The sequence below is a fragment of the Pelophylax lessonae genome (genome assembly GCF_965119305.1).
Source record: "Pelophylax lessonae genome assembly, chromosome: 5".
Classification (NCBI taxonomy): domain Eukaryota; kingdom Metazoa; phylum Chordata; class Amphibia; order Anura; family Ranidae; genus Pelophylax; species Pelophylax lessonae.
The window spans coordinates 315,599,887-315,626,523 of NC_138772.1; the positions used below are offsets into that span (position 1 = coordinate 315,599,887).

At 42.1% G+C, this 26,637-nt stretch overlaps 1 protein-coding gene across 1 annotated transcript in view; it reads right to left on the reverse strand.

Moving 5' to 3' along the window:
• The window catches only part of KDSR (3-ketodihydrosphingosine reductase), a 53,952-nt gene that overhangs the window by 4,893 nt on the left and 22,422 nt on the right, over positions 1 to 26,637 (reverse strand). The window contains exons 6-9 of the mRNA XM_082258293.1: positions 22,384 to 22,575; positions 10,201 to 10,284; positions 9,535 to 9,618; positions 6,038 to 6,139 (exon numbers count right to left, since the gene is read on the reverse strand). Of these exons, the coding sequence (XP_082114419.1) occupies positions 6,038 to 6,139; positions 9,535 to 9,618; positions 10,201 to 10,284; positions 22,384 to 22,575 (462 nt within the window). The remainder of the gene's footprint in view (positions 1 to 6,037; positions 6,140 to 9,534; positions 9,619 to 10,200; positions 10,285 to 22,383; positions 22,576 to 26,637) is intronic.

Here is a 26,637-nt window from a genome sequence, read left to right on the forward strand (position 1 = left end):
CTATACATATGCACTGTTACTGCAAAAATGACACTGGCAGGGAAGGGGTTAACTTTATTGGACAGGGAGGGGTTAAGTGTGTCCTAGGGGCGTGATTCTAACTGTGTAGGGACATTCCTATTGGTGTAAAAGCAAAGATCAACCGTTCTACATAGTAGAACGGACAGATCTTCACTTTTACACAGGGAGAACTGACAGGCAGCTTGTTTACACAAGCCGCTCTGTCTTTCTCCCTTCACAGGAGCGATCGCAGTGTGACTGGTGGACATCGAGTCCGCCGGTCACACGCACTGACTTGTCTGTGAACGAGCCTCGGCGATAGGCTCGCAAGTCAGTGACAGGCGAGTGACGTACCGATACGTCACTCTGCCTGGCCGGGGCTGACCGCCGCAGTATATAGTCGGGCGGCGGTCGGCAACTGGTTAAGCAGTAAATCCTCATAAGGATACCGCAAGCAAAATAACGCCTAGCAACCACTGCTTTTTGGACAACCCCACTTTTTTGTGACAATGTTGAAAAGGTAAGCGGAAAGAGGAACACCCTAGCCACTTTGGAGGGCCCGTAGGTGCCAAAAGGAACAGATGCCTCCGACGAAGCATCAACCGCAACCTCCATTTTTAAAGTTTCACGCAATGACACAAAACAGTGAATCCACCAGCGCCCATCTAGCATTGCTAGGAGGAGCAGAGGAAGCATCCTCACTATCTGAACACTCAGGGTGCGTGGATGCTGACCCAGTAGGGTTGCTATATAGCTATACTGAGCTCATCCCATAAACATAATCAGGGGAGGCCGCCGACTGCAATCCCGCAAAGGGGACGCTGACCAAGGGTCCACAAATGGACCACCTACTGGACCTCCACAAAAAACAGGGGGGGGGGGGTCGCCCTCTGAGCCCTCTAAAGAGGACATAAAATAGGACATAGCTCCTTTAAAGGACGCAGACACAGACAAGCCGGGTACCCTGGCTAAAGAAAGGCAGGTGCCCCACACAATAATGGGGCAAGACTGTCAGTAAAAATGAAGTGCCCTCACTGCGCCACCTGGTCTATATCTATATGGCCCAGCAGGCAGTGGCCTACATTTTTGTGGGAGCCCAGCTGCAATTGCACAGATCCTCAGCCCGGCAGATGCCCAAAGGGAGAGTGGGGGCTTCAGCTACATGCGCTGGGGCTGCCCCCCCAACGGCGGCGACGGACTAGTAGGCCGCGGCCTACATTTTTGGGGGTGTCCAGTCGCCAGGACGTGAGCCCCAGGATGCCCAAATGGGAGGTAGCGGCTTCAGCCATCCTCACAGGGGCCGCCTCACATAGATGCGAACGAGTTGAGTGCAAAGCCGCGGCCTAAATTTTTGGCCGTATACGGCAGTGTGAGGCACGCAAGAGCGGTTGGTAGAAACCTCCGCTACCCCAGCCCAACAACCACCGCAGGGAGCCCAGAGGTCATCCCTGCCTTAGTCACCAACCCCCTGGTGGCCGGGAACACTGCTCAATCCCGCCCGTTGCGCACCTGGAAAACCCGGTCAGCAGCCACCACTACAACCAACCCCACTTAAGATCATGTGGCAAAGCCAGCTCATCACCTCACCCGGGGGGAAGGGAGGGGAACTTGGGGGCCCACGTTCACCCCAAAACCCTCCAGGGGTAGTGGGGGAGGACAGCTACTTACCACACTAAGAACAGAATGAGCACCACTCCATCGTAATGTGGGTGCTGTTGGCCAGGAGGAAATGCTGCGACTCAGGTCGAAGCCAAGTCGTATGCATCCTCGCGAGACGTTTAACTCGCAGGCTAGCCCCGTCCAGTGGGGCTATGTCACGGCCGACCTTGCACGGAGCTGCGGTCTGCACGTGCTCAAGTGGCAGACTGGGGGGACCCTAAAGATCTAAATCCAGTTTGTTGCCCAGTCCGGCACTTTGTTATATTGTTCCTGTAAGAACTACAATCAAGAGGAAAAAATAAATAAATACAATTATTAAAAAATTACCAGTACCAGAGATCCCAGCAAGGAACTAGGTCCTTACTCCTCAATAGGCAGAAAAAAGTGCCTATAGCTGAGAGTGGGTGTATACCCCCTGGGACTTCCCATAGGCGTAGTCAAGTTTTTTCCTGCCTAGTGGCTTACTCCTGTAGGGGGGCACTATAACCCAATGGTTAAGAATCAGGAGCTGTGTCCGTCAATGAACAAAAAGAAAATGCTGCAAATTAGGAATGCTTTCAGAAATAGAAGCGTTAGCTTATTTTTTTCTCAATCGACAAAAATGGAAGTAAAAACAGAAGAGAAATACAAATCAATATTTGGTGTGACCACCCTTTGCTTTCAAAACAGAATCAGGTCTAGGTACGCTTGAAGGAACTCAGCAAGTAGGTTGTTCCAAACATCTTGGAGAACTAACCACCCACAGATCTTCTGTGGATGTAGGCTGCTTCAAATCCTTTTATCTCTTCGTGTAATTTCAGACAGACTTTATGTTGAGCTCAGGACTCTGTGGGGGGCAAACCATCACTTCTAGGACTCCTTGTTCTTTACACTGAAGATGGGTCTAAATGACACTGGCTGTATGGTTAGGGTTGTTGTCCTACTGCAGAAAAGGTTTTGGGCCAATGACACACCTTGAAAAAAGTATTCACACCCCTTGAAATTTTCCACATTTTGTCATGTTACAACCAAAAATGCAAACGTATTTTATTGGGATTTCATGTGACAGACCAACACAAAGTGGCACATAATTGTGAAGCAGAAGGAAAATGATAAATTGTTCAATTGTTTTTACAAATAAATATCTGAAAAGTGTTGCCTGCATTTGTATTCATCCCCTTTACTCGGATACCCCTAACTAAAATCTAGTGCAACCAATTGCCTGCAGAAGTCATCTAATTAGTAAAAGTCATCTAATTAGTAAATAGAGTCCAGCTGTGTGTGTGTGTAATTTATTCTCAGTATAAATACAGCTGTTCTGTGAAACCCTCAGAGGAATAAAGTTGTGGAGAAACTTTAAAGCAGGGATAGGTGATAAAAAAAATATCCCAAGCTTTGAACATCTCGCAGAGCATTTTTCAATCCATTTGAAAATGGAAAGAGTATGGCACAACTGCAAACCTACCAAGACAAGGCCATCCACCCAAGGCCATCCACCCAAACTGAAGGCCAAGCAAGGAGAGCATTAATCAGAGAAGCACATGGTAACTCTAGAGGAGCTGCAGAGATCCACAGCTCAGGTGGGAGAATCTGTCCACAGGACATCTTTTAGTTGTGCAATCCACAAATCAAGCAAGAAGAAAGCCATTGTTGAAGGCAAGCCATAAGAAGTCATGTTTGCAGTTTGCAAGAAGCTCTGTGTGGGACACAGCAAACATGTGGAAGAAGTTCTGGTCAGAGGAGACCTAAAAGCAAAAACGCTGTGTGGCGGAAAACGAACACTGCACATCACCCCGAACACACCCTCCCCGCGGTGAAACATGGTGATGGCAGTATCATGTGGTGGGGATGCTTTTCCCCAGCCAGGGCCGGCGCTCGCGCTTGGCAAAGTAGGCAGCCGCCTAGTGTTCACTGCTGCCTAGAGGTGCACTTTTGCCTAGGAAGGGTGCACGCTGGCCTGGCTTCTGGACTCTGCCTGTGTGAGCAGATTGATCATGTTCACCAGCACCCCAAGACTCCACAGCTCAGTTGGCATACTGCTGAGTATGAGTGTCCTCCTGTCAAGGTGCAAGTGTGCAGTGCGAGCGGGACTCACGGTCACCTGTGCTGACTGAGCGAGCGCGACCTGGCTTGGTTGATGTTCGCAGCCAATCCTGGTCATGAATAGGATTAGGCTGCGGCCTAGATACCAGCAGTGTTCCAGAACAGATGCCACTGCTTCCAGCCAATGAGGTGCTGCGCACAGCACCTCTACGTGACATTAATTTCCTCCTTCCACCCACAGAGCACAGGAGCCTGCTACAGTCAGTTCCTGCTGTCTCTCCCATATGGCACGACGAAGAGGAGGTAAGAGAAAAGGAGATAGGGACCAGTCAGACCAGTATCCCCAATATTTATATCAGCAGTAAAATTGTAATATAAAAGCAGCAATTATGTGTGATCCCCAAAAATATCGGGGATCACACAAGACTGCTGCTTTTGTATATATTAGATTTACTGTTGATCTAATATCAGCATTAAATCTAACATATACAAAATCAGCAGTCTTGTGCAATCCCAACTATATATATATATATATATATATATATATATATATATATATATATATATATATATATATATATATATATATATATATATATATATAGGGGAGGGCAGCACCAGGTATTTTAGGTGATTGAAAGGGCTCAACTGTTTTAAAGCTTTTTAAATTGCTACACTGGTGCTGGTCTTTTCCCTTCTTATTCCTCCTCTCCAGAGTTGCTTTTTGCGCCAACGACTGAGCTGCCACAGAAATGAGCATTCTTTACATGGACATTGTTGGACTATTTCTTCCTAGCATTTTAGCCATCCATGGACTGTTTAACCCATCCTTGTCCCCCTGTTGTGCCAATTATTTTATTTTTTGTTTTTTAGTGGGTATGACCCTACCTGTCTCCGACTACACTTCTGGATTCTGACTTTGTACCTCGCTGTCAAGACTGGTTGCTGACCTGGTTACTGCCTGACTACACTAATGCCTCAACCCCCAGCCAAAGCTCCACTCTGGACTAAACCTTTTAACAGGTACCTTACATCTATATTTCTCAGCATTGTGGACACCATTGGCCCTGACCAAATTTCCAACTCCATTTGCAGAAAAGCAGCTCCAAAACGTGCAAGGAACCTCTGCCATGCTTCACTGTTGCCTGCATTCATTCATTCATGTACTGCTCTCCAGTCCATTGGTGAACAAACTGCCCTATGCTACAGCCAAATTTTTCACATTTTGACTCATCAGTCCAGAACACCTCCTGCCATTTTTTGGAACCCCAGTTTCTATGTTTTCGTGAATAGTTGAGTCACTTAGCAGTTGAAGGGATGGCTTTTTGTCCCCAATTGAATATCTTTAAACATTCTTATACAGTATTATACATGAAGACCACTTCAGGCCAGACTTCTCTGGACAGTAAATGGGTTATCTGGGTCCCAATGGTTTCTGCCAGTTCTGGGCTGATTGCACTGTTAGACATCTTCTGATGTTGAAGGGAAGTAGGCATGATGTGCCTTTCATCTGCTGCATCAAGTTAACTTGGCCGACCACTGCACCTAGGTTCTTCAACGTTGTCGGTTTCTTTGGGCTTCTTTAAAATTGCTTGAACAGCACATCTTGTAACCTCACTCGGCTTTGAAATCTTTGCTTTTAAGAGACCTTGCTGATACAGTATAACTACCTTGTGTGCTGTTGCTGTGCTCAGTCTTGCCATTGTGTATGACTTATGACATCAAACAGTCTTCTGCAACCTCATCTTAGTAGCAGCATTTGGCTGTTTCTCACCCAGTTTTAAACCTCATACACAGCTGTTTCTGTTAATGACGGTTTCAACCTACATGTGAAATGGAGGATCATTTGCACCTACTTGGTGTAACTGATTAATCATACAACTGGCTCTAATCTTACAAAATCCCTGACTTTGTGCAAGTGTAAGAACTAATGCTATTTTGAAGCCAAAAGCATAGTCACACCAAATATTGATATGATTTAAGTTGTTCTTCTGTTCACTCACTTTGCATTTTATAAAATTGATAAAAATCAAACAAAATGTATATTTCTGAAAGCATTTTTAAGGTTTACAGCATTTCTTCTTTGCGCAGTACGTTATATTTGTAGCCTTTTTTTTCCCCTAAAACTAAATTTTTAAAAAAAGGTCTGAAACCTGCACTACAGCAAGTGAAATAATAAAAACAGCAAAGCATGTGGCAATGGTCCTAATTGCAGGGTGCAAATTTCTTTGTGTCCAGCATGTAGAATTTAAACCCATGTCTTGGAAAAGGGATAGTTGTCAATCTGGAATTGAGGGCACATCCTGGTACCTTTTCTTTCTGAATCAACTAACAAGTTACAAATGTATTAAGTTACCTGCTGGAGCCCTTCTGTGATGGTGGTGACAGGTGACATTCCACATGTTAAAGAAGACAGCATATAACCATCAGATCCAACAGAACTGTTGAAATTACCTTGCTGCAATTAGGTGGTAAGAATAAAAAAATAAAAAAAAAACATTTAATAGCAGTATATGAAATTCAGAATAATACAAAAATGACTCTGAAATTGGAGCAGTAACATTTGAAAAAAACATGACATGAGCTTAAAAGTGAAATCATGTCAACAGAAATATTAGAGCGGGTGTGAATTATTCTCTAGTCCTTTCCTCGGTTTAAAGTAGCCCATTAAAACACATCTGTGGGTGTAGAAAACCTAGAAATTGGCATATTTGATCCTCCCTTCAGACTGGATGCAATAAAACTGGGTACAAAAGGAGCACACAAATAGAATTCTTGCCAGAAACAATTAGGTTTGATCTTTTATTTTAGGTAATTTCAACAACTCTACTATGCCGCTTTGTTCCTTGGAAAAAAAAATCTAACTGGACACAGAGTGCTGCATTGCAGGTAGCCAGGAGAAAAGTCATGAGTTTTTCCATACCAAAAAAGTACCAACATCTTAAAGTAGCGAGGAGGTGCAGGGAAGGTACACAGTGGCTGCTTAAAGTTCTTCCTGTAAGATGAACCTCCTATTTCCCCAGAATAGATAAATCTATCTAAAGCCTCTTTATACAGCGTATCGCAATTAAAGTTTCACTTTGTATTTTTTGCAGGCTTCAGTCCCACAGTGTATGTTGCTTTTTATCCCTTGCTTCTGGGTGTAGTACAAACTGAGTTTATAAGGCTAACAGCATGCACCCTCTATTCTCGACGACGCTCTACAAAGGAGGTGGACCTCTCACTCTTTTCTCTCTCTCTCTCTCTCTCTGTGCTTTCGAGACAAGCGCAGTACATTTTATCCAACAAACTGATTCTTTTTTTTCTGTAAAATGAAATCTATTTCAGCAGACGCTGCGCTCAAGCTATATTTAATTTTTAGTGTTACAAGTGTTCTTTAAATCACCATACAATAAACCGTACAAATAAGTTATGACAATCAGGGCTCAGAATATGATAACAGGACTTTCTATGTACTCTAATTCTGTGGTATGTCAGCTGGCAAAGGTATGGCTCATTCACACTAACAAGTCTGTGTCCTGCAATGAAAGATGAAAAGTAACAAATGATCTAAATAACAAAACCACCATGTCTCCTGCCTTTGGGGTTAGAGTCATTTTGTTCATGTTCCAAGTGATCGTAAAATCAGCAGACAGAGGTCTATTACCAACAGAAATGATCAAGTTTTTTTTTTTTATCTGCAACCTTCAAAAGGAGGCAGATTTCAGGTTTTATACTAGCTTACCATGGCTCTGTTATACTATATACAAACACACACACTTCAATACTGTAGACCACCCGCTCCTTCTCAAAAAACTCTGTTCCTTTTGCCTTCAGGATTCTGCTCTATCCTGGTTCTCCTCCTACCTGTCACAGCGCTCCCTTCAGTGTTACCTACATCCATCTCCTCCTTTCCATTTCCTCTTTCTGTAGGGGTCCCCAAGACTCTGTTCTTGGACCCCTTCTCGATCTACACCTCCTCCCTTGGTCACTTGAAATCCTCCCACGGCTTTCAATACCATCTCTACGCCGATGACACCCAAGTCTATCTCTCTACTCACCTCACTCCTTCAGTCTCCTCTCGCATTACTAACTGACATAACTGAGATGCCAAACTCTTTAACCTTACCAACCGCTCAGTGTCTGCTACTATCACAAGAGCTTCTCCCATCCTCTGGAACGCTCTACCTCAATATGTCTGGCTACATCCTACTCTGGCTGCCTTTAGGCAATCCCTGAAAACTCATCTCTTCATGGAAGTCCATCATGCCTCCAACTAATCTTGGATCACTTCCATCAGCTCATCCCCCATTTACAATCTTCTGTACTACTTGCTCCACCCTATTAGATCGTAAGCTCTTATGAGCAGGGTCCTCTTAACCCTCTTGTATTTTAACTGTACGGTCTTTTATATGGTAAAGTGCTGCATAACCTGTTGGTGCTAAATAAATCCTAAATAATATTATTAATAATAATTCAGCAGTGTAATCAAACACTCAAAAGGCTCGGGGGTGGGGGGGGGGGGGGTCGAAGAGTGCTAGGTACACTTTATTGAGAATCTCAAAAAAAAAAAAAAAAGCTAGTGAATGGTTTATAATTTTTTTGAATTCTGCCACAGTTTAAGTAATGTTACCAATGCCAAGAGGTCATCTGGGGGAGAGGAGCTTTCCCTGCCTATATGGAGGCTCTCTCCATGTAGAGTGTGATCAGGAAATGTTGCATATTGACTCACAGTATCAAAAAAAGCAATCCTCCAAAGTCTAGTTACCTTACATGACTTCACACTATAGGAATGTCATTCTAAGCGGAGTGACTAAGGACAAGCCAACCCACTAATCTCCTTTCAGGAATGTGCAATCTTCCTTAGAAGGTAATTTTACTCAGCCTCCAATGAGAGGGAGTTGAGCATTTCACTACATTTGAGTATATTATATATATATATATATATATATATATATATATACACATATATACATACACACACACACACATATATACATACATACATACATACAAACATACCATACACACACAACAGCAAAAACAACATGGAATAACTATCATATCAGAGCTGCCATCACGCATGTGTCTGATTCTGGTCATCTGCGTCACGCCATAATATACAGATCAGCCTGTGGTGGAAACAGCATCTTTAGTGAAGTATTCTTATTTGGTTTTCGATAATTAAATGTTATACTTCTAACAAACTTATTTTATTATTTGTTTATTTCAGGTTCTTATATAGCGCTGTCAATTTACACACCGCTTTACATATACATTGCACATTCACATCAGTCCCTGCCCTCAAGGAGCTTACAATCTAAGGTCCCTAACTCACATTCATACACACATAGTAGGGCCAGTTTTTTTTTATATACACAATCCAATTAAAATGTATAATACTGTATCTCAGGTCACTTGAGATTATATGCTGCCATCCAGATGGCCATGTTAAAAAACTAGATGTATCCAATCATTCTCTGTTTGTGACATCCTTTTGGCTTTATGGCATATGGTTGTGTGACTCCAGCACAAAGACTATACTGTCATTTTCAAGGTTTCCAAAGCTCTACTTTTTGCTTACCCTAAAAATCTTAAAAAAATATCCAGACCCACACCATTCTGTAAAAGCCATAAAAAAGAAACGAGAATACCTTTTTAGTGGTTCCACAAGTGCTATACTATTTCACATAGGGGTTTGTAAGTGCCCATTCCCCCAAACTGTAAAATTTGTTTTTATTTTATCATCATATACAAGGGTTAAAAAGAAAAAAAAGAATCTAGACTGGGATAAACTGTTCCCAATGCATGATCAGAAGTAAAATGTGTATTTCGCAGGCAAAAAAGTGCGCAGAAGCCTCATCATATACTTACTACAGCATCTCTTACGATCACTCTGGCAACTTGATCAGGTTGGCAAAGGCTTGAAGACTCTGAAATCAACTTGGTTTCCAGTGGCTTGAAATGAAACAAAACATGGAATACACTAAGCAGTAATCATTTACATTTGAAATTAGTGGTTACAAGAGTTATATTTGCACTTCACTTCATTGATTTAGGACCCATTTATACCAGGTGCAATGACATGCATTTCTTAATGCAATCCTACTGCACAGACAGTCCAAAAATTAAGGTTATCCTATGGGCACAAAAAAAAAAAAAAAAAAAAAAGGAAGAAGTATAGGGAGCTGCATTCTTTTGCACCACAAAATGCATGAAAAGGAACATAAATGCATGTAAACGCACACAGTGCACATAAAAGCCTGAACAGGACTTTCACTTTCTCCTTACATGTGTCAAGGAAGGCAACCATGTTACCACAAGCAGCAAGATAGTGTTGTCTTTTCAGTTGTATATATCGCAAGTGTGCTAGCTAAATCACATATTAGGAACGCTTCTCTTTAGGAATGTATGTCGTCATTTAGGCACATACTGGTTCTCTCCAGTACAAACGCTGGAGTGTCAGTGTCACTGACTTCCAGCAGCACCACCTTTAGCCTAGATATAGAAGTGAACAGTAAAGATATATGCAAATACTACCTTTGATTTATTTTCTTCAGCAAACCCAGGTGTGTCAGTGTCCGGAGGATAGGCAACAGTAACATAAACATTATATGGCTTAACCTTAAAAAAAAAAAAAAAAGAATCAATAAATATAACTACTAAATTATGGCAGCTTATATGCAAAGTGTTTACGCACACACACTATGTGTGAAACAATATATAGAGTAGGCTTGTGACGGTATCAGATTTTCATGCTGCGATTAATTGATTAAGGTTTTGCCACGGTATACGGTATTATCACTGTATTCTATTATTAAATTTAAATTATTAAATTTCCACCTCACTTCAATTTCATTGCTGAATTTAGGGGCTTTGGTTCACTTATGCACATTATTATATAGTCAGTCAGTACAGACTCTGTGAACCAGGCCTAAAATAGGTCATCAAGCAGTGTCTGGCCTAACTGGTGATAACTGGTCCTGGCGCTCGGCTCCGATCCGATGGCCTGGTCATTAAGAGGGCAAATCCTTGTGGTCAAGATGTGGTTAAACCTGAAGGAGGGGTTGTTTATAAATTACTTTACTATTGCTTTAGGCCTGGTTCGCATGTATGCGGGTTGGTGGTTCGCATGTATGCGGGTTGGTGGTTCACATGTATGCGGGTTGGCGGTTCACATGTATGCGGGTTGGCGGCCCACATTTGCACAGGCATAGCAGCCCATTGATTTGAACGGGCTGCTATGCCCTCATTTTCCGCAGAAAAAAGGTGCATGCAGCATTTTTTTTTAAAATTCAGTGGCCTTGAAATCCATCCTGCTTTTGCACCATGCGACTAACCTGCAGTTCCTGCTCTGGCAAGCTTTCTGCATTTTTTGTATACGTGGGCACAGCATTTAAAAACAGTTTGCGTGTGCAGCAACGGCAGGTAAGTCGCATGGTGCAAAAGAAGGATGGATTTCATGGCCACTGCATTTTTTTAAATTCTGCATGCACCTTTTTTCAGCTGAAAACGCAGGCATAGCAGCTCAAGCCCATTCACATCAATGGTCTGCTATGCCTGTGCAAATGTGGGCCGCCAACCCGCATACATGTGAACCGCCAACCCGCATACATGTGAACCACCAACCCGCATACATGTGAACCAGGCCTAAAGCAATAGTAAAGTCATTAATAGATAAAAACACCGGTCCTCCTGCAGGTTTAACCACTTCTGGATCGCAAGGATTTGCCCCTTTAAAGACCAGGCCATCGGATCAGAGCGCCAGGACCAGTCATCACCAGGTAGGCCAGACACTGCTTGATGGCTATATAATAATGTAATGTGGGCTGCTATGCGTGTGTGTGTGTATATATATATATATATATATATATTAGAGCTGCACGATTCTGGCCAAAATGAGAATCACAATTTTTTAGCTTGGAATAAAGATCACGATTCTCTGTGTAACAAAAAAAAAAATTGGGATAACTTTACTGTTACGTTTTTTTTTTTTTTTTTTATTCATTAAAGTCTATTAATTGCGTTTGAAAGACTGCTGCGCAAATACAGTGTGCCATAAAATATTACAACAATCGCCATTTTTTTCTGTAGGGTCTCTGCTAAAAAAATATATAAAATGTTTGGGGGTTCTAAGTACTTTTCTAGCAAAAAAAAAAAAAACTGATTTTAACTTGCAAGCAACAAGTGTCAGAAAAAGATCCAGTCTTTAAGAGGTTAAACTTCCTTTCTCCCTGGCAGAGGGAAGGAAAAAATACAATGTAATCATTTTTGTTTATAGTTACTGGGAGACTTAATGCTGAAAGGCATTAGCTGTGTGAGTGAATGAGTCATCCAGCTCACTGAAATGTATCAATTCACAAATCAGGCAGACTTGACAGAGAAACTCGGTATTTTAAAAATGCCACAATAACAATACCGTGGCTATGCAATACCGCGATATATCGAATTACCGAAAACCGGCATATGTCTAATATAGAGTATCTCACAAAATTGGAGTACACCCCACACATTATATCTTTTCATGTGACAACGCTGAAGAAATGACACTTTGCTACAATGTAAAGTAGGGAGTGTACAGCTTGTGTAGAAGTGTAAAATTTGCTGTCCCCTCAAAATAACTCACAGCCATTAATGTCTAAACCGTTGGCAACAATTGTGAGTACACCCCTAAGTGAAAAATGTCCAAAATTGGGCCCAATTAGCCATTTTCCCTCCCCAGTGTCATGTGACTTGTTAGTGTTACAAGTTCTCAGGTGTGAATGGGAAGCAGGTGTGTTAAATTTGGTGTTATCGCTCTCACTTTTTCATACTGGTCCCTGGAAGTTCAACATGGCATCTCATGGCAAAGAAAGTTGTTGTTCTACATAAAGATGGCCTAGGCTATAAGAAAACTGACCCCGAAACGGAGTTGAGCGGAGCCGGTGGTCTGCTGGTCTCCTAGGGGGTTATTTCTCCTTAATTTATGTCCCTCATAGTACCATGCGATGTTACATGGGTTGGGGGGGGGGGGGGGGGACTCCAATAGTGCTTATATCTTTCGAATAAGTTTTATTAAATAAAAGTAATAATGTACTCACATTTAGTGGGTGCTTCAAGCGCACCAATCATACAAGCATCTTTAGTGGCAATTGGATTTGATGGCGATCTGGTGGGAGACCAGCAGACCACCGGGTCCGCGAAAGGTGACCCTAATTAGGGCAATCCGCGCTGCAAGACCTAGCTTAACCACTAGGTCGCATGAGTGGAGGTGAGAACCCAGACTCACAGGGTGTTGCGGTGGAGGTCACTATTGATTGGATGCACATTCTTAAAATGGACTATTCTTCAGAAACCGATGGGAAGTGCAATATCCAGCACTGAAAAATAGCACTAGACACTTTTCTTTACGATTTATTTTTCAATAATGGCTTTCACTTGGTTAATTTGCGCATGTTGATTTATTTGTTATATAATATATAGCAAATAATATAATAAAATTAAATAAGCACGCTATGCACTTTATATTTATTTTTTTGATTATCATTACAAATATTGATATTTATTGCCACTGTAGAAATACTTATTGCACTTTGCACCAGAAATATTGAAGTCACCTTTTATTGTATATTTTATTATTTATATTGTTATCATATTATTATTATTGAATGCACTTTAATCAAATTCATGTCGTTTACCTATTGATTATATTTTGCAGATATACAGATCACATTTGCACAGATACATATGTATACGTTTTTGGTGGAGCACTTTAGGTAATGCCACGCAATATAAATTCAAAGTCTTATATTGGATAGCCCATTAATAACTCACACTCCTGGTAGAATGAGCAGCCCCCAAAAATGGAACTTTGCCCTTTAGACTGTAAGTATGAGAAATAAGCTGATCATTTCAGTGAGGAAATTACTTGAAAGCTGCATGACCCTTCAAGAAGCACAATGGGAACCCAACTGATGAACTGCAGCAGTTGACTTTAGGTAACACCTGATAGCATGAGCCAAATCCAAACTGAAGTGCCTTGTCCCCCGGTGTTTGCAGCTTAGGACAGAAAGATGGCAACACAATGTCCTGGCTGAGATGGAACAAAAACTACAGCGGAGGCTATAGAACCACCCTTTGGTGGAGCATCGAGAAGGGTTCCTTATAGGAAAGAGCAGCAAAATTCTGAAACTTTGTGAGCCAAAGTAATGGCAACCAGAAAAAACCCATTCAAAGTCAGATAAACTAAAGGAATATCCTGGATGGTTTCAAATGGAGATTTCTGCAGTACAGACGCTACCAAGTTGAGGTCTGACAAGTGGATCAATATGCACGAGGCCTTGCGCAAACGGCATGGACCAAGGAATGTGACGCAATTGGTAATGCCTAAAACCGAACCCTTGATCGTACAAGGCCAGTCCAGATTGCAGACAAGCCAGGATGCAACCAACATACTTGCGAGGATAAAAAAAAACAACTCATTAAACTCACACCAAGATTTCCAAGTTCTGTGGTAAGTTTTTCTTGAAGTCACCTACCGAGCTTTCAGTAGGGTGGGAATGACTGGTTTAAAGACTCCCCTGGCTTGAACAACCATGCTTTTAAAGCCAGTAACTAAAGCATTTTGGGAAGGCATAAGAACTGGTCCCACGGTGTCACTAAAGCATCCACCACAAAGGTTTCAGGATCCCTGGTCCTGGAGACAAACCTGTCCAGTTTCACCTTAAACCCAAGGTGCCCCACCATTGACAGGGTTCCTTAAACACGTCTGGGTAAAGAGCCCACTTCACCACAGACTCTTGTTACTGGCTGAAAAAATCCACATCCTATTTTCTACACCTGGAATGAAGACAGTGTGAGACCATAACGTTCTGCAAAGGTGGGAGGAGATCCAATTCTGAGCAGCCCAACTTCTGGTGCCTCCTTTACAGTTTTTTGCACGCTGACACAGTGGCATTGTCCAACTGGACCCTTCCAGAAAGGGCCTTCAGGAGGCACCAACCAATGCCATAGGGAAAGGCGAATTGCTCTGAGTTCCAAGATGATGGGCAATGACCTCTCCTGCAGTGACCACGTTCCTTGGAACGAGAGATTGTCTAGAACACCACCCCAGGTTGGCACTGGTCATTAGGACCCTCCAGGATAGGGAGGAACAGTTTTTCGATCTCCAGCATCTGTGAGGAGATCCACCAGTTCAAGACAGACAGTTTTGTGCTGAGGTTTAATGACATTGGGGAATCCAACAACTGTTTTCTCCTGTTCCATGTCAGAGACATTCTGTTGAAGGGGCCTGGAATAAAGCTGGGCAAATGGTATTACCTCCAAGGAGGCTAACATCTTTGCCAGACGTACACAGGAGCCACAGAACCTGAGCGAGAACCCTGGTGAGGAACCACCACTGACTGCACCGATTCCATTTGAACTTGTAGAAACTTGAGTCTCTTGAGAGATGGAGGATGTGACTAACATCACAATTATTTCAGAACAGTGAAAAGGTTTGAGTAGAAACTGAAACTCTTGTCTCCTGAAACTAGAATGATCATTGCTTGAAAATAAAGGGGATTGAAAGAAAATTTTTAGGGATTCAAAGAAAACCTCGAAAAGCATAAAGCGCAGAGGGGAAAGCTTTGAAAGATTAGCTTGTTGCCTCAAACTACAGACCCACTTGGAAAGCAGTCTTCCCCTGCCAAACCTCCATGAAGGCCAGCAATTGTCCCCCTACATGAGTGACTAGGAGGAGTCCCCCTCATTGTGAAGTGGACTGGTTTCCTAGCTTAGCGGGCTTTGGAGTCAATGGTTTCATACAGAACTGGGGGGGATGGGCTTCAAGCCAGAGGCCTGAGATTGGTGAATGGAATTATTTTTTTAAAGTAAAGAGTAGCAGGCTTTTGAAACTTAGGCTTAGCCTTAATTTTAAGCCACAATGTACTCTTACCCACAGTAACCTTCTGGATATATTCTTCCAAAGCAGGACTAAACAATAGGTTTTCCTTGAAAAAGTTTAATGGTCCACATGTTTCTTGAAGGGCAATCCTGCTGATCAACACTTTAGTCATAAGATCCTGTGCATGTGTACAGATAAGGCCCCAGGACACAAAAGTTGCTGTATGGAATCCTTTTGAAACATTCAAAAGGAGCTAATGCACATGGGAATCCTCCAGGTGAATACACGTTTTGGTATCACCATTAGTAAAGATTTATCTTGCTTATTATGCAATGAGCCCAGACTTAAAGTACAGCTACTGGTTGTAAACCTGATCCCACCAGCACAAATAAGGCCTTGAAAAAAAACCTCCAGAAGTTTGAGGCATCCTTACAGTCTTTGTTTTCATAACCCATGTTATACTTACCTGCTTTGTTGCAGTGGATTTGCACAGAGCAGCCCAGAGCCTCTTCTCGGGTCCCTCTTTGCATCTCCTGGCTCCTCCCTTCAGTCGTGTTTCACCACCACTAGCAGCTTGCTATAGGGACACCCGATCTGAGCTGGCACTCCGTCTGTCCATTCAGACACGTAGCTGCCTTTCGGCCCCACCCACTCTCCCAGGTGTCTGACTGACTTTGACTGGCAGGCGTGGGAGCCAATGGCGCCGCTGCTGTGTCTTAGCCAACCAGGAGGGAGAGTCCCAGAAGGCAGAGGGACTCATGGACAGTGCTGGACAGAGATCGGGTTCAGCTAAGTATTGGGGAGGCTGCTACACACAAGGTTTTTTAAAAAACCTTTTGACTTAACAACTCCTATATACCAGAGCCTTGTCCACTGGGCATGTGAGGGTCTTGTTGAAATAACAGACTGCCGAAAACACTGAAGGCATACTCCATTTCCTAGTGAATTTGCTGTTCATGGGGGTACCGCTGAGCAAACGTTTTTGGCAGAATGAACACAGTGTTAGGGTGAGTACAGTCAGAGTGCAAAGCATCCTTTAAAAGGAGGATGTACAGGGAAGGCCTAAGGATGTCATGGCAGATGCCATGATCCAAATCCTGCAACCTTTGGATGTAGAGGACTCGTGAAGGGGCAACGTAAAAATTAGTTCCGACAACTTCCGTAAGAAAACTCAAAAGGCCTTTTGAAGCCCAAGATAAACCCCGACACTAAGGTTCTTCTGGAGTAGATTCCTCGAGGAGGATTCTTCAGTGTCTCCTTCTACCAGAATATTCACATCTTTCTCTAGTTCCACCTCTGTTAATAAGGCAGAGGAAAGCTTCTGCTTGCAACCAAGGCAGTCCAAGTCGGAAAGCTGCAGCTACATCCCAGCAATAGCACATGTAGGGCTGCAACTAACGATTATTTTCATAATCGATTAGATGGCCGAATATTGTTTTTCGATTAATCAACTAATCGAATAAAAACCTCAAAAAAAAACAAAACAAAAAAAAAAAAACAGGTTGGTGTATAATTTAGTTCATATTCTTGAATATCTATATGCAGTGGTAAATATAAATATCCAGCTATATAGTTGGATATTTAATCCACTCTGAGAAAGGTATATCTATTAGAGGTTTAAATGTGGTACATATCAGACTCAGATCAATATTTTTAAAAAAGACCTAAAGCACTGTTTTGCAAATTTTCAGACTGGATTGGTATATAATATTCATGAAAAGACTTCCTTATTAATAGACAGGTCGCTTGATTAAACATTCATCTGATTTTCTAACCATTCGTGGGGTCTATTCAGTGTTCGTTGCCAACCACAGTGACAGGAAAACTTGAAGGAGCAGAATAAAAAAAAAAAACTTCTCGATCAAACAAATCTTCAAATAGTGTATGTGGTTTTTGCTCAGAAGTTCTATTCATTTTAAATTTGAATGTTAAAAGCAAGTGGAATTTTCAAACACTCGTCCATTCAACGAATATACAAATAATTTTTGTACAGATATAGATGCAAATATTTTTGTCCAAAAATCCAATACATGTATGGGCAGCAGAAGACCTTTAGTAGAAGCAGCATTCTTTTTTTTTATCACCTGTCATGTAAAAAACAAAAAAATATAGTGAATGGGGACGGTGGCCATACCTAGCAGCTGAGAACCACATCAGGAATCTGATTCCTGCTTCTATTCGTACCAGCCCTGGTCAACGGTGTAAAATGTAGCCTAACTGTTCTGATTCCAAGAATTAGACCTCTGAACCCGGATTTCCAGCTGTTCTATTTTCAGTCATTTAATGCAGTGTGATCTTTTTGGTGGATGGTGATATTGTAGGTGCTCTCATCACTGGAATCTCCTGCGATGCAGAACACACTGAAATACTGTATTTGGGTAGTCTTTGCACTTAACAGTGATTTTTCTTTCACAACTATGTTGAAATGAAAGCTTCATGTTTTAGTAAAATGTTAAACTTTTCACACGTGGTTAAATAAAGCGTTAACATTCTAAAAAAAAAAAAAAACAACAAAAAAATAGCCCTTTATAATAAAAAACAGCAGATATCGCTACTGTAATATAATTATAATTTCTACTGTGAAACAGTTTAAGTATTATATCTTGTATCATGTGTATGTATATAAAAAAATATGCCCAGAAGTCAGATATGCAGGATATTTTAACTGGGAGTCAGACGTATATGAAGGATGGAGGGGGGGGGGGGGGGATACAATTTTTTGTATTAAAATAGTACTAAAAGCTGAGATTTTTTTTTTTTCATGGATATAATAATCTTACTTTTACTTTAAATGTAATTGTAATGCCTTATATCACCTCTAGTCTATCAGCCGCCTCCTTCTCTGGGTTCAGATGCTCATCTTCCCAGCACAGAGCCCTTAAAATGATTGTAAACGTTGGATTTTTTCTTTTTAACAACAATCTTGTCATACTTAGCAGCACTAATTCTCCTCTTCTGATCCCCCCCCGCCCACAGCACTTCTGGCCCCTCCTACCTTCAAAGTGCCCCTATAGGAAGCAGCAAAAGTATAGTACTATATAGAGTGTCCCTATAGAAAGGTAAAAAAAACTTCTGCCTTTAGAATCACCTGGTTCCTTCTCTTGCCCAGGACTACATTTCCCATGAGGCATTGCTCCTCACACATTCACAAGTTCTCTGCCATCTACATACATGTATGGATTGTGTACTGAGATATATGTGCGCTGCACTGTATTTTCTGATATGTAAACAAATTATTTATTCTGTATGCAGGACAACTAAACGGCTTACCGATTAATCGATTATGAAAATAGTTGACAACTATTTTCATAATCGATTAGTTGTTTCAGCCCTAAGCACATGTGAACTGTTCCCTTGTAAAAAGTAGAAAGAGGTGCCCCAGAAGTAGCAGATAGGTGGAGGGAGTCAGACCTGCCTGGAACATACTGACCCCCAGGGATACATTCCACGGGGGGCTGTATCTAGGTTTCCTCCCTCCTACCTTCCCTCTGTCATTGATGAGGCATGGCCTCCTGACACGTATATAGGGAACCCTGCAGAGCACATTGTGCCAGTTACAAGTATGCCGTTACCAAAGGAGATTTCCTACTAAAATCTGCCAGTGTTCACCATCCTCACAAGGAAGGTTGTGTGGCCCTTTAGCATTTACTGTGACCAGTAGCGCCACATAGAAGGTACTGTTGCAAACTGTAGCTAAACCAGCAAATCAGTCTTGCGATCTGTAGTCCCACAAGGAATCTCTGGTGAAACCTTTAGTTAGACCCTTAGTCCATTTTGTTCTCAAGTAGGAATGCAAGATGGCCGTCACCAGATCACTCCACCCCACTCATGACACCACCAGCCGTACTGCATATGCACCTAAGCCTAGTCAGTCCCACGCGAATGCAAGAGGGTGGAGGAAAAAGTCCCTGCCTCTTGCATTTGGTACCCAGAGTCTCCTAGACTGTCCCTAAACTCCGTTACTGCTACGTTTAACTCATGGCAGTCTGAGAGGCTGTACAGTTGCAAAAACTACACACTATAAAAATAAATAAAATCCTGACATTGTTTTTACAAATGAACACTGAAAACTGATTTTCATGTTTCCTGTCACAATAGTTTGTTTGGACCAAATCTTCCTATGATTTGTTGTCGAGTTGGAGAGCATAAAGTCATCAACTGGCCCCCCTAACCTCAGCCAGAGAAAGCTTTGTATTTATTCACAGAACACAAAGCTGCCTATGAATGGCTGACCTCCACTCAGACTGACTCTGCTTTGTTCCTGGTGTGAGACTGAAAATCTCTCTCACAACTGGAACCCAGCACTGTACTGCATGTAGCTAAAGCTACATGCAATATATACAATTCTTAGAAACACTGCAGCACTTAGTGAAGAAAACACTTCATTTGGACCAGCTTGGTCCAAACAAACTATTAAAAAGGTGACAGGAAACTGAGATCAGCTTTGAATGAAACAAACATTCTACCTGCAAAAATGGTCATGTAATACTGTATACTTACAGTGGGGATTGAAAGTGTGGGCACCCCAGGTAAAAATTTGTATTAATGTGCATAAAGAAGCCAAGGAAAGATGGAAAAATCTCCAAAAGGCATCAAATTACAGATTAGACATTCTTATAATATGTCAACAAAAGTTCGATTTTATTTCCATCATTGACACTTTCAAATAACAGAAAACAAACAAAATGGCGTCGCAAAAGTTTGGGCACCCTGCAGAGTTAATATCTTGTACTGCCCCCTTTGGCAAGTATCACAGCTTGTAAACGCTTTTTGTAGCCAGCCAAGAGTCTCAATTCTTGTTTGAGGTATCTTTTCCCATTCTTCCTTACAAAAGTCTTCCAGTTCTTTGAGATTTCTGGGCTGTCTGTCACGCACTGCTCTTTTAAGGTCTATCCATAGATTTTCAATTATGTTGAGGTCAGGAGATTGTGAAGGCCATGGAAAAACCTTCAGTTTACGCCTCTTGATGTAATCCCCTGTGGATTTCGAAGTTTTTTTTAGGAATATTATCCATGTGTAGAAGCCATCCTCTTTAACTTCAGCTTTTTCACAGATGGCATCAAGTTACCATCCAAAATTTGCTGAAATTTTATTAAATCCATTTTTCCTTCTACTCGTGAGATGTTCCCTGTGCCACTGGCTGCAATACAACCCCAAAGCAGGATTGATCCACCCCCATGCTTAACAGTTGGACAGAGGTTCTTTCCATTAAATTCTGTGCCCCTTCTCCAAAAGTACCTTTGCTCATTCCGGCCAAAAAGTTCAATTTTAACCTCATCGGTCCACAGAACGTGTTTCCAAAATGCATCAGGCTTGTCTATATGTTCATTTGCAAAGTTCAAACGCTGATGTTTGTGGTGAGGAGTATAGAAGAGGTTTTCTTCTGAGGACTCTTCCATGAAGACCATATTTGTAAAAGTATCTCTTTATAGTGGGATTGTGTACCACAACTCCAGTGTCTGCCAGATCTTTCTGGAGGGATCATGCAGTCAAACGTGGGTTTTGAATTGTTTTTCTCACAATCCTGCGAGCTGTTCTGTCTGATATTTTTCTTGGTCTTCCAGATCTTGCTTTAACTTCCACTGTTCCTGATGACTGCCATTTCTTAATTACATTCCGAACAGAGGATATTGACATCTGAAAACGCTTTGCTATCTTCTTATAGCCTTCTCCAGCTTTGTGAGTGTCAACTATTTTCAGTTTTCTAGACAACTGCTTAGAAGATCCCATGTTGCTGATTGTTGGGGCAAGGTCAGATGAGTCTGGGCATTTAAAACCTTTGAGATTGACATCACCTGGTCTTCCCAGACGATGATTGAGAACAATCCATGACACTGGCAGGTCTCAGCCTTGCAAAGTGGGCAGTGCATGCTATAAATTCTGCAGGGTGCCCAAACTTTTGCAGACGCCATTTTTTTGTTTTCTGTAATTTTGAAAGTGTCAATGATGGAAATAAAATCAAACTTTTGTTGACATATAAGAATGTCTAATCTGTAATTTGATGCCTTTTGGAGATTTTTCCATCTTTCCTTGGCTTCTTTATGCACATTAATACAAATTTTTACCTGCCCAAACGTTCGATCCCCACTGTATATACTGCGACACTATTACACGAGTAACTAATTTTAGAATAACTGGGCAGACACCCTAAACAAAGGCTTCTGGCTGCAACAATTCTCACTACACAATACTCTACTCAATATTACACCACCACTCAGTCTTTAAAGGAAGCTTTAGAACTTCCGATGGATGGTGATGGAAGGCGATGGATGGTGCGATTGAAAGAACTGGGGGGGGGTTATGTGATGCGTCCCTGCTCATCTGTGTTAGGCCTTACATTGTTATATTTTGTGCTACAGAGCTGTGTTCCGGTCTTTACCACTACACATGGCAACCCTAGCTAAAAAAAAAAAAAAAATTCTATGGGGTTGTATCAAACTACATCAGCCCTGCTGTCAATGGCCGTTGTGAAGAGCCAGGGAATAGAACCAAGGCGTAAAAAATGTAAATGCATTATGAAAAAGGAGGGGCTGGAGGAAAAAAAAAAAAAAAAAAAAAGAGGGATGCAAATCCCTCTTTGGGGAAATTCATCACTGCACTCATTATACTTGTGTGGGTGTAGACTAAATTTCCACGTTACCCATGCATGCTGTCCTCCAATCAGTTAAAGTGGAACCAAACTCTCTCAATCAACATGACCCATTTTTTATTCTTATGCTTCTAGCATTAGTGGTGCTCAGATACAGTTAGGTTCTGCTTTAAAGGTAATGCTGTGCTTTCAAACATGATCAGGAGATAAGACTATGAACTGTGAAGGAGGACAGTATAAAAAGGAGATAAAATGGCCTTGTTCATCATACCTCCATTTGTAGTGCTTCTGCTAATCCTCGGAGAGCAAACTTTGTAGGAGAATATGCAGTGTAGCCAAATAATCCCAGCTGTCCAGCCTGAGAAGACACAAATACAATTCGTCCCATTCTCCGTTCTTTCATAATGGAAATCACAGCACGGCTAGCATATACACTGCCCAGATAATTCACTTCCATCAGTCTCTACAGAAGAGACATAACATGAAGGAAACAAAAAAAAAAAAAAAAAAAAAAAGTGAGACTTGGACAGAGAATGAGACAGCAGATCTCACCAATACAGGTATCCCCAAATTGTGCTACAAGTGCTTTATTTTCGACATGAAGACAAATGCACAGAACATTAGGTCGCACACATACATTAATTCACAGAGCAAGCTTTGGATGGAAAAATAAATATATTTTTCTCAGTGAGATTTCCTTTCACAGTTCGACTTTAGACATGCTTTAGTGCAACTAGCATGAATAGTTCCAAACAGATGCAGAGGGAGAATAATTAATCCAATCTAACCAATTCAGAAAAAAAAAAAAAAAGCACAAGACAAAAAAAAAAAAAGTATATCAAAATCAATTTTAATGTAACTTACAAATTGGCAGACTTATTGGGTTAATAAAACTGCTTGTTTATAGTCAGTATTGTGTTTCAGCGACAAGACCGTGAAATCAAGTTAAAGTTATTTTTGCTTACTTATATCAGGCTATACACTAGTCAAATAGAACACTGTTCACGGTTACCTAACAGTGTCATAAAAGGATTAAAGTATGTACAGCAGTGTTAATTTTGGCATCGAAATTTGATTGAGTCAGTCTTTGACTATAAAATGCCATTTTAGTTTTAGTCCCATTTTAGTTGACAAATGTCCAGTACATTTTAGTCAAATAAAATCCAATGGGTTTAGTTTAAATATAATGCATATTTAAGCATTTCTATAGAAATTCCAAACTCATACTCCTGGAGTAAAAAAGATCTAATAGGTTATTATTTATGGATTAAGGTTTAAACAAACTCATAGATAAAGATTTAGCCACTCTGGATGGTCTGAGGAGGCCTGTAATGCTGCACCGTGCTCTGGACGGTGGTCGGAGAGGCCTGTAATGCTGCACAGTGCTCTGGACGGATGGTGGTCTGAGGGGGGGGGGGGGGGGGCTCAGGCCTGCTGTAGTTGTAATGTACACCACACACTCCCAGTGGGTGCTCGGTCTGCTGTCTCTGCTCTGGAAGTGGGCAGTAGTCTCATGACTCGGGAGTTGGACTCTCGTCTGGAGTTGGGAGGCCTGGCTGTGATGAACAGTGCTGCTCGCATCTGGCAGTCATGACGGTGCACACAGACGCTTCCCCTGGCTTTCTGGGAGCGGAAGCAGGCAGAGCTCTGAAAACTGGAAGTTAGTTCATGATCACAACGTCCCTGCCTCACATTTTCATTTAGTTTTCACTCGTTAACTAAAATGGATTTGATTTTCATCATAGTTGTAGTAGCATTGCACAATTTTATTATGCAATACAAATTAAATTAAATAATCAAATGTTTGTTGTATAATTGTAATGTGGTACCAACATCCCTGGTAATGATGCAAAAAAACAAGGAGTTAAGTGAAAACCCTGGTGTGAGGGTCTAACACAAACACCGTGTTTAGAGTAGAAAGGATCCAGAAGGGGTATAATAGAGAACTGAACAGAGAGGGAGAAAACAGAGAAACCTGGGAGTGAGAGAATCACACGCCGGAGAAAAGAAAAAGAAAAGGAATGCAAAAGGAGAAAAAGAAAATATAGAGTTGGCAAGAAGGGGGGAAAAAAAGATGAAAGGAAAAAGCAGGAAAAACCAAGGGAGGGTAATAGGGAGGGAAGAAGGGAAGAAGAGGAAAAAGGAGAGGGGGAAAAAGGAAAGAAAAGGAAGGGGGGAGGAAAGGGGGGGGATCCTTTCTAAATTAAATTAAATAGATTATACAGTTGGTCTCTATTCCCCATTCAGATGAAAAGGGGAGGGGTTCCATTTTTAAAAAAAGGACAAGAACACCATTTCTCCTTTTTTTGTCTTTTACCATTTTTTTTGTAATTCTTTTGGGCTGCTTTAGCACACTTTTTCTCAAAATGTTTCCCTTAACAGTCTGCCAACACAGATTTTTGAGTGTTTTTGTATTCCATATTCTTTAGGATGTTTTGTAACCTTTGAAAATCTTTATGAAACATTTCACATGCACAAAGCCATTCAAGTATAACAAGGCAGAACTCCAATCTCATGTTGGGATCAGGATCAGAATAACAGTCCTGGATCCTTCAGCCTTTTCCAATTTCCTTTCTGCCCAAGCCATCCCAATGTGCTTATATCTCACCTACCTAGTCCATGGGAGCTTTGAATCTGCCCCTCAAAAGTTCAAAAATTAAAAAAAAAAAAAAAAAAAGCACTCCGAGCCCTGACTTCCTGTATCATGTCACCATCCAGGAAAATTCAAATCCCATCATGCACCCACTTTATTACTTCACCACTTTTTTTTTTTTTACTTCCACTCACTTTCCTATTTTGTCTTTAAAAAGCTGACCACATGTAGAGTATTGTACAATCTTCTTAGGATCTACCATCTAGTACAGGGTGCCATTTGATAAAAAATTGAATAGATTGTTTAGGTGGGTCCTCTTATTACAACATTTGGTAAACCTAAAAGGAAATTAAACAGATTTTGTACAAACAGATTTTGTACAGTCAGATTACATTGGAGTCCAAAACACTTTAGCGCTAAAGCTTTAATCCACTTCCTTTAGGAGCTCTGAGATAAGGAGCATGACCCCTCAAACACATCAGCCAGCCATCTGTTCCTAGGGCGGGTTACATTTTGTCCAAGTTGCATCAGATTAGGTTTGCTTGAAGTTTATTGGCATGCGAGTATCCATTAGTCTATGTGGATTCAATAAAACTTATCAATGGTAATGCACGAGATGGCCGTGCCCTCCTGTATGTTTCTTTTTGCAGTTCAATTGATTACATAGCATATGGTCAACTTTATACAAGTGTATTGGAGGGAGACATTCCGTCGTCACTGTTCTGGAAATTTAGTTCAGCTCAGGGGACAGGGAGGGTGTAAACATCCCAATTTAACTTTCAGGCCTCTTTCACAGCTAGCATAGTGGAAGCACACTTTGTTGCATTTTTCCAAACACGTAAAGTGCAGCCCATGTTTGGGCTGTGATACACGCGGCAAAGTAGCTCATGGAGCATTTTGTGCTCGCTGACAATGATTGCATTGGAGAAGCATGAAAGTACAGAGGGAGCAATCTCCTGGAGGAGAAAGGCAGGCGCAGGGTGTGTTTTTCATGTCAGCTGCTGAAGTACTCCCCCTTTCTACTAACAGTTTTCATGTCCTATAGGATGTATACCAAGAAGTCATGGAGGAGTTTTCTATAGAAGAAAGCAGAGGCTGGAGGTAAGACCCAGAAATTTCCCAGTAGGCCGGCACAGCCGCCTGCCCTGGGGCTGCTTTTTTTGGCAGCAATGCCCGTAAAAAATATGGCTGCGGCCGGACCCGTGCCGACATGTCAACTGCACATGCGCCGCTGCTGGGGAAAGCCTGTACATCCTCGGCCATTCTCGGGCAGGTGGGTGCATGCACAGTGATGTAATGGCGTCGGGTAGCGCCATTTTTAAATGTAATACAGCAATGGTGTTCCGTCCGCACCTCATCACAGCCTGGTAAGACTCTCTGCTGTGCCCACTGCTTTCTCCTGTACCATGTCCGCACAACCTCTGACACGTCCTCCTGTACCATGTCCGTACAGTGTCTGACACGTCCTCCTGTACCATGTCGGCACAGCCTCTGACACGTCCTCCTGTACCATGTCGGCACAGCCTCTGACACGTCCTCCTGTACCATGTCGGCACAGCCTCTGACACGTCCTCCTGTACCATGTCGGCACAGCCTCTGACACGTCCTCCTGTACCATGTCGGCACAGCCTCTGACACGTCCTCCTGTACCATGTCGGCACAGCCTCTGACACGTCCTCCTGTACCATGTCGGCACAGCCTCTGACACGTCCTCCTGTACCATGTCGGCACAGCCTCTGACACGTCCTCCTTTACCATGTCGGCACAGCCTCTGACACGTCCTCTTGTACCATGTCGGCACAGCCTCTGACACGTCCTTCTGTACCATGTCGGCACAGCCTCTGACACGTCCTCTTGTACCATGTCGGCACAGCCTCTGACACGTCCTCCTGTACCATGTCCGCACAGCCTCTGACACGTCCTCCTGTACCA